The 13,438-nt window shown below is 46.6% G+C and overlaps 1 protein-coding gene across 1 annotated transcript in view; it reads right to left on the bottom strand.

The window, feature by feature from the left end:
- Positions 1 to 13,438, bottom strand: part of gabrb3 (gamma-aminobutyric acid type A receptor subunit beta3) — a 504,935-nt gene that overhangs the window by 382,116 nt on the left and 109,381 nt on the right. The window contains exon 2 of the mRNA XM_078545147.1: positions 9,572 to 9,619. Within this exon, the coding sequence (XP_078401273.1) occupies positions 9,572 to 9,619 (48 nt within the window). The remainder of the gene's footprint in view (positions 1 to 9,571; positions 9,620 to 13,438) is intronic.

The following is a 13,438-nucleotide window of genomic DNA, read 5'->3' as shown; positions in this document are numbered from 1 at the left end:
CAATCCAGCTTCTGCTGCACTCCTTGCGGCACTTCAACTAGGTGAGGCATCTCCCTCACTTTTTGCCTGCCTGTTTGGAAACTCTCTTGGTCTTTATTTAAATCCTGGAAGAAGGTTTCTCTGATATCTTAGGTGCATTTCCTTTAACTTTTGCTGTTTTTATCCCAGTAATTTAGATCTCCTTTGGGCTTATTTTCACCCTTTTATATCCCACAGGCCTCTGTAAGTTTGGTTGCTTTAAATCCAATATGCTCAAACCTAGTCCCTGTAAATTCTGCTGGCTTTTCTTTAGCCTCTTTTGTCCTTACCGACTCCATTGCCCCCTATAGGATTTTAGGGGTTGCCTCAGCTCTCTGTAGCTGAGCAGCATTTTGCTTGTTCCCATAATTTTCTCTAGTCTCTGTGGATGGCTCTGGACCCTCTGGACACAAGACTGCACTTCCAGCTAAGCTAGCCATGAGTCCACCCTTTGCACTGTTAGGCTCAGTATTACCCCAGTCGGTCACTACCCCAGTGACCAACTTACCCTGCAGGTAAATTTTAACTAAGGGAACTTTCAAGCATTTGCCAGAAAGCCATCTTACCAACGCTGTGGTATTTGTTCTGCTTTCAGATTGCAAATCTGCAACCTTTGCTAAAGGTAGGGTTTGAAGACAGGCAGTTTCCCTGAAGGTAGTTATCTCTTTTCTTGGGGCCTGGGTTACAAAAGGAGTCATTTTCCTTTGTGTAGAAAAGCTTTGGTAGGTACCCTGGTTCTCCTTGATTACAGTTGAGCTCAATTTCCCTAGCCCCCAAGGCTACAGGCTCTGCGCTGACTGTAGCTCCCCCTGTTGGTTTCTTGGCATGCCAACAACTTTCTTTAAAATGCCCAAGTTTCCCACGTTGAAAATATACAGAGTGGCCCTCCTGCTGTTTTTTTCTATCCAGGTTATTTCTTTTAAAAGTGGGAGGCTGATCTGCTTTTTCTTCCCTGCTCTTTCTTCTCTCTGGAGCTTGTTCCTGTTTCATCTACCCGCCCCCTATCTCTCCCTAGCTCATAGGAGATACTAAGCCCAGGTTTATTCTGAGTTATACGTTGGCGGATCAATTCATAGTCGTCTGCTATGATAAGCTGTGTCTCTCACTTTGGAAACTCTTTGTTCCTCCACATGGGTTTTAAGGTTGTTCAAGAGGCAGTTTTTGAGCACCTCTAACCAGATTATTTCACTTAATCCCTCGTATGTGCGACCAATTTTGTGCGCTTGTACCCACTGATCAAATGTGAGCTGTTTAATTCTTTCAAAATCAAGGAAAATGCGAGTGGGCTTTTTGTGAGAATTCCTAAATCTCTAGCGGTATGCTTCTGGCACCAACTCAAGCACTTAATATAGCACTTTTTGCCTGTCCGTTCCTTGCCGAACTGTCTGTGTGTAATCCTGGAGAAAAGTCATAGGTAAATTAGAAAAGAAAGCTTTATTTTAATTTTCTTTGAACATTTATGTTTACCAGATATAAAAAGGTTGAAAATGGTCAAGGCTGTTTAGCTGACAGTCAGGCATCATCCAATTGGATAGTGGGTCGTTTTTGCTTTCCAATTGGCATAGGATGGCAGTGCGTTCCAAGCATGGATGTGTTCGGCAACAGTTGGCTGGAGTGTAGGGGGAGGTCATGAGATAAAACCTCCAGGAGGGCAAATAAACACAGTTGGCAACCTTATTAAGAAGATAAAATGTGTTTCTGAGCTAGGGGTAGTTGAATTACCAGTGACGTCTCCATTAGGTTTAGTTTTATTTAATTACTCATCCATGGGATGAGGGCATCTCTGGCCAGACCAGGATTCATTGCCCATCCCTAATTGCCCTTGAGAAGGTGGTGGTGAGCTGCCTTCTTGAACCGCTGCAGTCCATGTGTTGTAGGAATACCCACCAGTGCTGTTAGATTAAAACAAGCTCCCCCTAGCTGCTTCAATTTGCCTTAGTTCCCTATCCTTCTGTGCTTATAATTCTTTCTCAAACCTTTCCAGCTTGAATTCTTTATCCCTCTCTTTCTTCCTTGCCTGAAACCCTAACTCTAGCCTCCATTCTTCTAGGTGAGCTTTGGCTAAGGTAACCTGCTCTGTTTCAGGTTATATCTCTCCTGCCTGTTCCATGTCTCGGCTAAAGCCAAGATGTTCATCCAGCATCTTTAATACTTCGAGCTTCCGTGCTTTATGACGTATTTTAAGTTCTACCTGTTTAGCAATGGCTTTTAGCTGTTCTATGGTTAGGGCTGCTAATTTAGCCAAAGTTAAGTCCTCCTGTTGCATGAATGCTTTTACATCGAGTCAGCCATCTTACTTTGTATTGTCAGTATTCACAAAGCTTACTGTTGTAATCCTTTTTGTTCCTCTTTTAACAATTTTGGCTATGGGCAGAATGGTTCCAGATTTGCACTAGTAGGCGGGAAAAACTATGTTTTACTTGCCGGTCACAATGGCGGCTTCTCATTCCGCATCGTCCCAAACCTGCCGCATTAATTATGCGTTCCCGGGAAACATGCTTTTCAATGGCAGGCAGGCTCTCTCTCATTCACCCGTCACACCATCACCTCACCGCTTCACCACACCGGGCGCCACATTTAAAGTGCAGCTGCACACACACCTCTCAGTGCTTCCAGCCCAGGACTGCTGCACAGAAGACAGGCAAAAAGACTCCAGAACCCCCGTGCCCCACCCCCCGCCCCCCCCCCCCACCCCCCCCCCCCACCCCCATTTTAGTGACGGGTCCCTCGAGAGCCTTTTGGATGCTGTGGAGGTCCACCGTGCTATCTTCTACCCCCGCTGTAGCCACAGGATGGGCAGCAGCATCACTAGTCCAGCATGGGAGGTGGTGGCTGCGGTGGTCAGCGCCAATGCCCTGCAAAAGAGGACAGCCACCCAGTGCCCAGTGCCACTGCAGGATGAATGGTCTCATCCACTCCGCCAGGGTAACTCACTCTTCTCATCACTCTCAACTCACACACTCACAAACCCATCACACATCCACAGGGATCTCACACCTCAAGGGACAACACCACTAACTCTCACACACACACTCCCTTCTCCATCAGGTTCATATCCTCTCAAGCTCACATCCTCACCCCATCCATGGCTCTGTTCACCACACAACCATTCCACGCAGTACCAGGTGTCCTGCTCACGCTCTCTCCATCTGTTTTCATGCAGGAGAAGCTGGCTCACATCAGCATGAAGAGGTCCCAGACCGGGGGTGGAGTGGCCCACATTAGGCCCCTCACTCACTTTGAGGAGTGTGCCATCATGCTGACTGGTGAGGATGTGGGCCGTGCCTACGGTGATGGTGAGGTCGGCGGTGAACACCCTTGTGAGGATCCTGCACCACATTGTCCCTCTGTCAACGCAAATGTGAGTGCTCCCTCTCTCTCCTGCTCTTGACTCTGCTGCCATGCACTAATTATCTCTACTTGGGTTCACAGGGAGCTCTGCCAAGCGACCGACACCCTCAGCCAGCCAGTCCCTCAGCTCCATCCACGTCCTCACCTCCAGCCAAGAGGGCACCTCCTCCATTGAAGAGCTGGAAATAAAGCAGCCTGGAAGACCTGTCACGGCGCTTACCCACACCCCCCACCAGCGCAGAGACACACATCTTAATGGGACCTAGATCTAGAGCAGGCTTGGATTCACAGTCTGGTGGTCACCACACAGACACGTGTCCGCAGCAGGAGGAGGCAGGTGCGGCCGAATTCCCTGGCACTTGGGGGACTGCTGGAGAAGAAGCATCCGTGAGGTCCGATTCCAGTGACGAACCTCTGGATTTGGCCTTCCAACTCATCTTGGAGAGTTGACAGAAGGCATGGGAACTTCACACACAGCTGTTGGAAGCCCTCAACAGAGTGGCTCATGAGTTAGCAGAGTGCGACAGCCTGGTCTCTGATGAAGTGGTGCCCACATGTATGCATATGGAGGTCTCCATGGGAAGGATGGCGGACGTCATGGAGACCCTGGTCCAGCAGAATGCGGAGATGTTTGCAGACCTGCACTCTATCGCAGGAGCCATGGGTGAGTTCCTGCAGTGGCAACGCGAGGGAAACGGACCACCTTGACATCCTTCCAGCTGCTCCTTTCACTCAAAGAGGCAGGCAGGGGGCCTCGGGCACCCTTAGGGAGGAGGAGCAGCAGTTGGACACCCCTGGGTCATCCACTCAGGAATCTCAGAGGCTGTCCACTCCCTCTGAAGTCCCCTTTGCCTGTGAGCCCCTCAACCTCATCCTCTGTCACTGCAGAGGGAGCAGCTGGCCAATGAGTGATTCTGGAGGGAGAAGTGTGTGTGTGGCAGGGCCTTTCGGAGCCTCGTGCAAGCACTCTCACCCACGCACGCAGATCCTTCCTGTATCACACTCAACTCAATGTCCTGAGCATTTTCAATGCTGCCTGCTGGGGTTCACTTTCAGCTGTCTGTCTGAGCTGACCTGCATCTCTGCCCACCCACTGATCACACTGCCGTGCAGCACCTGATCTCGCCCACCACGACCCTCATTTCACTTTCGATTTAGACAGCACGGTGGTGATACAGTATTTCATTCGCTCCCCCATCCTTTCTCCTCCCCCAGTTACCCATTTCCTTTCCCCCCTCAAAGTTGACCCCTGGCATCACCTTCCACCACCCCCCTGTGACCTACCAGCCACACCTTTTTCTTTCGGGCATGTCCAGGTGAATTTGCATGTTCCTTTCCTTGCCGAAATCCCAGCCCCATCCACATTCACTTTTCCGACCTCCTCCTTCCCACCCCCAGGGTCTGTGTCTGCCTCTGAGTCCCCACCAACCACCCTCACCACCCCTTCTACTGATACCTTCAAACCCTCATCCTTCCTCCCTACCACCTCACTCTGCCCTCGGTCATCCTCACCATTCCCTCCTACCAAGCCCACCCTCAGTTTGCTCCCCAGAAAGCAGTCATGGACTCATCAGAGCCCTCCCTTGCACGTTCACCTGGACATCTCCACCTTCATACCCCTACCCCCCTTGGAACCCTCTCAGCCCCCACTGCCCTGCCCCCTTTTGTCCTTCCCCGCCGGACTCCCCCCACCCCCGCTTAGTCCTTCCCTCTTCCTGACTCCGTCAGACACCCTTACTTCTTCCGTCACCCTTAGTCCTTCCCTCCTCCCGACTGCTTCCTCCAGCCTTACTCCTTCCCCCACCCTTACTCCCTCCCCTCTCTGCACTTGTTCCTTCTCCTGGACTCCCTCCACTCTCCGCACTGCTTCCCCCCTCCAAACCCCTTCCCTTACACCTTCCACCTGCCTTACGCCTACCTCCCCAGTAGCCGTCTTCTCACCCATTACCCCCTCCTCCCCCCATATTCCCTCCCCCCCTCCCAACCTCCCCCCAACTGACACCTTTGTGCCTCCCACCCCCTTCCCAACCTCATCCCCCTGACACCTCTCCCTCTCACAGCGGATCCTAAACCTTCCTCTCTCACCCCCCTGGTATATCTTCCTCTCGCAAACACAGCTGGACCCTGCCCTCCAACCCGTCAACCATCATCTGTTGTGAGCAGACCCTCAATGGTGACTTTCCAACTTCCACAGGCTGCTTTGCAGCAGAGCCATGTCCATGAGAATCCACCCAGCATGCCATGGACGTTGGTGTCGACCTCCAGCATCTTCTGCACCTTGGACATCCGCGATGTGAGCAAGGGCCTGGTAGTAAGTCTCAATTTCTGCACGTCACACTTGTCAAGTTGTGTTCTGCACTGGCGTGTTTTCCCTCCGACATGAGTGGGAGGATGATTCCAATGGGCTGGCCTTATAGTGATTTGCAGATGTATTACAATGAGGTTCCCAATGTCTGATGGCGGGAAACATGGCTGCCATCGATGGGCTGAGCGGATGATCGCTAACTGGTTTCACGACATCGTGAAATCAATTTCTGGCCTTCTCACCATATTGTCCACTTACGCCACCAAACATGCCCGATGCCAGCAGGCACGGGAAATTCCACCCTTTGTCTCTTTCCCCTTCTACTTCTGATTTTCCTTTAAAGTCAGATTTGGCTCATTTTCTCCAATGGATTTAAGTTCCAGATACCGTCCCCCAATTCTGTCACAGACCTTACTGCCCATAATCAGTGTGTTTTGTATGGAAAATAACGTGCATTTTTTTCTTCCCCTTGGAGTGTGCATTCCAATTACATAATTCAGCAGCAAGCTTTCGTGCATTTAAAATAAAGAAGGTTATTCATTCTCACACACTGACCCTGAATTAGTGCAATGTCACACACTCTGTCTCAACGCGCACGCGCACACACACACACACGCAAACACACACACACACACACACTCACACACTCTCACATACACACACACGCACACACACATGCACACACAACACACAGACAGATAAGATTGTGCACTTTTAAAGATTACAATTACTTCAGTCTTTCACGTGGCAGGCCTGTGGTTTCTTGAATGGTTTTGATTATTTAAAGTTGAAATGAGATCCTTATAAAGCGCGGGGTTCACAGCAAGTTGCAATGTTCCTTGTAGTTGAATATCTAGGAGGTTGGTTCTCTGGGGAACATTGAAACTGAAGCAGGTTAAGTACTATGGCTGCTTGATGATTTGCAGCTAATTTCAGGGTCTGGTTGGGAGATTGGCGGATGATTGATGGTTCTTAAAAGGCAAAGATGACACTGCCTTTTCTGCAGTTCCATCTCTTCAGTGCTTTCCTGCAAATTGTCCTGGTCCCTCTAAGTCTTTGCATAAAACTCATTATCTCAAGCCGGTTTCAATCACTGGCATCATCCAACTAGATTGGTTCAGAAGTTCAAAGCCATCGTTACACAATAGAAGATAGATTGTTGTCTTTCACACTTAACTTGTGCACAACTAGCCTTGTCAGCTTTCTTTTGTTAAATTGCAAACCTGGAGACATAGATTTTAGGAGCTCATTGACTCTGTGTTTTGAATAAGCTTTGATCAATGGCTGGCGTGAATTCCACAGGTAACATTCGTCTTGTGTCCAGTCCAGGGAGAGATCCCTCACCCAGTGTGATTCAATTAGAACTTCCTGGATAAAAGCAAAAAAAACTGCGGATGCTGGAAATCCAAAACAAAAACAAAAATAAAAATAAAAGCAAAAAACTGCGGATGCTGGAAATCCAAAACAAAAACAAAAATACCTGGAAAAACTCAGCAGGTCTGGCAGCATCTGCGGAGAGGAACACAGTTAACGTTTTGAGTCCAAATGACCCTTCAACAGAACTAAGGAAAAATAGAAGAGAGGTGAAATATAAGCTGGTTTAAGGTGGGGTGGGACAAGTAGAGCTGGATAGAGGGTCACTGATAGGTGGAGATTACCAAAAGAAATCATAGACAAAAGGACAAAGAGCTGTTGACGGTGATATTAGCTAAGAAATGTGCTAATAGGTGACATTAAGTGTAGAAAGCAGGATGAGCAAGGTACAGATAGCCCTAGTGGGGATGGGGTGGGGGGAAGGGATCGAAATAGGCTAAAAGGTAGAGATAAAACAATGGATGGAAATACATTTAAAAATAATGGAAATAGGTGGGAAAAGAAAAATCTATATAAATTATTGGAAAAAAGCTCAACACAAACTGGAGGAACAGCACCTCATCTTCCGACTTGGCACTTTACTGCCTTCTGGACTGAATATTGTGTTCAACAACTTTAGATCATGAACTCTCTCCTCCATCCCCACCCCCTTTCCAATCCCCCTTTTTTTCCAATAATTTATCTAGATTTTGTCCTTTTGTCTATGACATCTTTTGGCAATCTCCACCTATCACTGACCCTCTATCCAGCTCTACTTGTCCCACCACCCCCCTTAAACTTAGCTTATATTTCACCTCTCTTCTATTTTTCCTTAGTTCTGTTGAAGAGTCATACGGACTCGAAACGTTAACTGTGTTCCTCTCCGCAGACGCTGTCAGAGCTTCCTGGAAGCTTGATAGTCTGTGTTGAATAAGCAAAGGTCACCTGACCCCTTGGCAGCCATTTTAACAGTTCATCAGTGTATATTTTAAACAAATAAAAGACAGTTCCAGAAGCTTCCATACGAGCACAGCCCATGTTAAAGTTATGAATAAGGACATACCTTTACTGGGCATGACAAGTTTTTTTTAAAAACCCTGTAGATTCAGGCCTTTTTAATCTTTGCATCTCAGTCCAGTTTAAAGAGACTAGGCTAGCTGCTCAACTATTGTGGCATAAAAAAAGCATTTCTTTTCAAATTCAACTCAATATTTCATGCTTTTCTTTAAGCAATGGGGTAGATTCCTACATTTGCACTGGCCTTTGCTGGATTTTTGCCTTCTCATTATGGGTGGTAATCTAACGGAGCAGATCACCTATTTCAGTTCCCTCCCTGACCAACCCCTCAATTTTTATTCCACCTTGTCTGCACCTTCTCTCTCTTACTTGAAAGGAAGCCTGCTGCTTTTTCACTGCTGGAGGGCCATCCAATGGCCCCCAGCTTCGAGAGTCCACACACCGTCCTTACTTACCCAGCGAGTACACTCTCTGGCCATTAATTAGCTCAGCTGGGGGAAATTGCAGCTTCCCCCGCACAGTGCCAGCTCCCAAACACCATTTGAGCATGATGGCTGGGTCTTGGAGCCCAGGGGGTAAATCCTGTCCATCAACTCTGTTCCCCTCGCTGCACAGACGCAGTCTGACATGCTAAATAGTTCCAGCGTTTTCTGCTCTTATTTCGGACTCCCAGCACCCGCAATATTTGGCTTTCGTATTAGATTCCCAAAGCGCCGCCCAGCAGAAAACTGACACTGCAACTTGGCCACCCATTACAGGAAATAAAAAACCTCAGTTTTAATTTCCATTGAAACCGCTGCAAGTGAAAAAATGGGGCAGTTTCTATAGCAGGTGCACAATGCCCACTGTACATCTGGTTGTGAACTTGAAAATCTACCAGGCTTTCATTTCTTTTGACAAGCCACGGAGCAAAAAAAAAACAAATGATGGAATTGGCTGTACCAATAATATTAATATAAAACAGAACATAATATGATGTATGAATTCTGTGGGGAAGATTTTCTTCCCGAGCACCAGGCCATAAAAACGTGGTGCGAGATAGCACTTATCACAAATTTAGACACAAGCTGCTCACAGCTTTCCATCTGTTAGAATGAATGGATGGAAAGTCAGGAGCCGTTTCCGTCAACAATTGTGATAAACAAATCTGCCCCCTCAAACGCTTACACCTGATGGGCAAAATCCATTCCACTTTATTTCACAATCGATGGATAGTAGCAATTAAACATAGACGCTTATCCTTTATTTCCAACCTATTTGAAAATGTGTTTTATTTCAATCGCTTGTGTACTGCAATCAATTATTAAAAACGAAGATGTTTAAAAATAGAACCCACATGGCAAAACATAAAAAGAAGTTGTAGGTTTTAGATATTCTATTAAAAATTGTTCTCTTGTAACTTTCCACGTAAAAGTAATGCAAAACTACCTCTAGCAACATTATACCGCCAGAAAGTATAGTTCTATTTGAAAATATGAAGACTGCATGCAGCACTCACAGTTAAATAGTTCAAATAAATGTACTCACCTTGTGTCATATATTGCAAATACTTTCTTGTTTCCATCTACTGCATTCCTGAAGAAGAAAGAATAATAATGTTTAGCACTTCTGAAAGGAATGTTCAACACAAAACTGTTTCCAGTGACTCACTAATGAGCCTAATTAACCAGCAGGCGGGTTTCCCACATCAGCTTATTTTTGCCGCTGACTGAGTAGGAGTCAGATTTCCCGTCAGCGGGAATGGGTTGTGCACCTTCCCTCGTTATTATGTGGGTCCACCCACCACCTAGCCCGCTCTGGCCAGCTTCATTACATCCAGCCCACATATCACCCTCATGTGTCAGGTGATATGCACAATTTTGTGGCCAAAAACCATAGGGTGCCTTCTTCTCAAGCCTCTGCCTGCGCTGCTGTTGAAATAGCTCTTCAGTGGCATCCACTATCGTGCCCTCTTGGAAAGTGCCTATCTTCCCCAGGTTCCTCTCCACAGCAACAGTACTGAGATAGGAAACTCAGTGACCCTTGAGTACTTCAACCCTCAACCCTTGGACAACCCTTCCGTAGCTTCCTAGTGTGACACATATTTGATGGTTTTATGTCACTTGCAAATATGCTCATTATCTCATATTACAGTAGAATAGATTAAAAGGGAATCTGAAAATAGTGGAATTCTATGTAGGGATAATTTACATATCCATGTGTAGCCTTGCTCACTGGAAACAGGTTTCTGGAAAATCGACCAATGTGAATGAATCACTGACTTGGTACTGATTCCTCCTCAATAATGTTCTTCATCTCTCCTAGATACCTGTGCACCTCCAATTCTGATCTTGGAGCATTGTTGATTTTAATCGCTCCATCATTGGTGAATGTGCCTTCAGCTGCCAAAGCCCTAAGCTCTGAAATTCCCTCCCTAAATCTCTCTCTTTCGCCTCCTCAGATTCCTCCTTGAAATCTAGTGCTTTGACCAAGCTTTTGTCATCTTCTTGAATACCCCCTTGGGGAGCCCTATGCCAAATTTTGTTTGGTAACACTCCTGTGAAGCACTTTGGTACATTTTGCTACACTTAAGGAACTATACGATTGCAAATTGTTGCTGTTAACTAAATTGCTTAATTATACATCAACTTTTTTTCTTTAATGAGATGTGGACAAAAGGCCAGCATTTGTTTCCGATCCCTAATTGGCTTGCTAGGCCATTTCAGAGGGCAGATTCAACCACTTACTGTGGGTCTAAAGTCACATGTAGGCCAGACTGAGTAAAGATGGAAGATTTCCTTCCCTAAAGTGCGTTAGGGAACCAGATGGGCTTTTACATCAATCACCATTGCTAAGTCTGGATTTATATTCCACATTTTATTGATTGAATCAGGTGCTAGGGTGGGATTTGAACCCTTGTCCCCAGAGTATTAGTATGGGCCCCTGGATTGCTAGTCCAGTAGCATTACCACTATACCACCATCTCCACCTGCTGGCTACTTAACGCAGGTGAACATCCCAAAGTGATTCACTGAAATGCATTCAGACAGAATTTAACATTGAGCTATCAGCAGGCAGGCTTTAAGGAGGGTCTTAGAATTGAGAAGTATTTGGGCTGAGAGGTTCAGGGAGGAAACTATCTAAAGACAGTAGGAAAAAATGTAGATTAACTAGCATACAGGTGATGGGCAAATGGGACTTGCTTTAGGTTACAGGTACAAGCTGAAGTTTATGGAGGGTCGGGGTGGTAAGCTGGCCAGGAGAGCACTAAAGCGGCAAAAGCATGGCTGAGAATTTGGGCAAGATGAGGGTTTGGGCAGGCTGCGACAGAGGCAAAGGCAGGCCATGTTACAGAGGTAAAATTCGCCTGCCTTTGTAATGGAGAGGATATGGAGGTGGAGGAAGGGGGTGTCAGAAACTCAGCTTAAAGACATCTTGAATTATTTTGCAGTGCACTTTAGAATTACAGAATTTAGAATTAAAGAGATGCCGAGCAATGTAACTTTAATTGCCTTGAGTCATATATTGTATTCAATCTGCACTGTTCATCCAACTATGCTTTCCCTGAAGCTAATTGAAGGTTTGTCTCACAAGTTATCAAGTCAGATGGAGCAAAACTCCTTACATAAGCCTCGAATTCAGACACACTTGGGGAAGAGATGATATACAGCAGGACATCTATCCAATATACTGGACAAGCCCAGTACCATCTGCGTCTAACCATCGTCAAATATTTCATTCAAGCTCTTGCCTCTGCAGTGGCTGCCCTTGGGAGCTAGCACACAGAGAGGTGAGATTTCCTGCAACTGTCTGAAAGGATCCAGCACATATTGGGAGAGAAGCGGCCATTTAAAAGGAACTAACTACTTCATGTTTTCTGGCTGCATACCACTGGAACTAATCAATTAATTCTGCTAGCTTGGATCTGCGGTGACCAACAACCTGTCTCTTCACAAAAAGCTCAGCGCACACATTGGAAAGGCAGCCACCAACTTTGGCCGACGAATAAAATGGGCATGGAGAAACAACAAACTGACCAGCAGGAGGTGATGAAATTAGGATATATGTGAGATGAGCAGGGCAATCAGAGGCTGGAAGCTCTCCATTGCCCCTCGCTGTCACTGGGAGCGATGGCTGATGCTGGTAAAGCACCCACCAGAGGCCTAGGACCAGGGACACAAGCCACAGGTGAGTGAGAGCAGGATGGGGGTTGCAGGGATGGGGGTCACAGTTATCAGGAGAAAAGATGGCGGGGGATAATAAATCTATTGAAGACAGAGGTCGATAGAATTTTTAAATAGAATCAAGGCATATGGGAATTGTGCAGGAAGAGGGAGTTGGGTAGAAGGTCACACATAATCTTACTAAGTGGCGGAAGCGGCCCCATTGGGGACAAAAACTTTGATCCATTGTCGGTGCTCCTGAGATCTCCCACAGCATAAAATTATTTACTTCTTTGCAGGACAAATTCATAGAAGGAAGGAGGTTAATCAGCCCATCTTGCTTGTGCCAGAGCTTCCAATTGGTCCCAGTCCCCTGTTTTGTACCCAATAGCCATGCATTTTTTTTTTTCTTTTCAGGCTTACATCCATTTCCATTTGAAAGTTTCTATTGAATCTGTTTTTGCCTCCCTTTCAGTTACATTCCAGATCATAACAACTCACTGTGTTAAAAAAGTGAACTCCTCTTTTGTTCTTTTGACAATTACCTTGAGTTTATGTCCTCAGGCTATCTATTCTCCTGCTAGTGGAAACAGTTTCTCCCTACATACTCTATCAAAATCCTGCAAAAGCTTTGAGCATCTCCATTGAATCTTCCTTGATCTTCTCTGCTCCAAGGAGGACAGGCCCAGTTTCTCTCATTGCTCATCCCTGCCTCAAGCTTGTTCATAATAAGAGGGAATTTATACAGGAGGGTCCAAAAATCCAGCTAATACAGCTGATGAGGAGGCTTCTCTGGACATTGTTGGCACCAATATAGGGAATGGAAAAAGGTGAAGTCAGAGGTTTATGAAACGCTGAAGGCAAGTACCATTGTTCTGTTGCTGCATCCTCTCCTCCGACTCACTCACTTAGGCATAAGCCTCAGCTCTTGACCTTGTCCAACAGGTACGAGGTACTTGCTCCCTGTGTGTATGAGGAAGAGGGCTGTAGGGAGGATGAGCCAGCTGATCACTGCACCGTGGCACAGGAGGCCATTCAAGAGGGGGGAGCAAAAAGACAAGTGGTAGTTGTAGGGGATTCTATAATTAGGGGAATTGATAGCTTCCTTTGTAAGCAGGATCGAGAGTCCCGCATGGTATGTTGCCTGCCCGGTGCCAGGGTGAGGGACATCTCTGACCGGCTTGAAAGGATATTGGAGAGGGAGGGGGAGGATCCAGTTGTTGTGGTCCACGTCGGGACAAATAACATGTGT

The sequence above is a fragment of the Cetorhinus maximus genome, chromosome 7 (assembly GCF_964194155.1).
Source record: "Cetorhinus maximus chromosome 7, sCetMax3.hap1.1, whole genome shotgun sequence".
Taxonomy (NCBI): Eukaryota; Metazoa; Chordata; class Chondrichthyes; order Lamniformes; family Cetorhinidae; genus Cetorhinus; species Cetorhinus maximus.
This window is presented reverse-complemented; position numbering and strand designations above follow the sequence as displayed.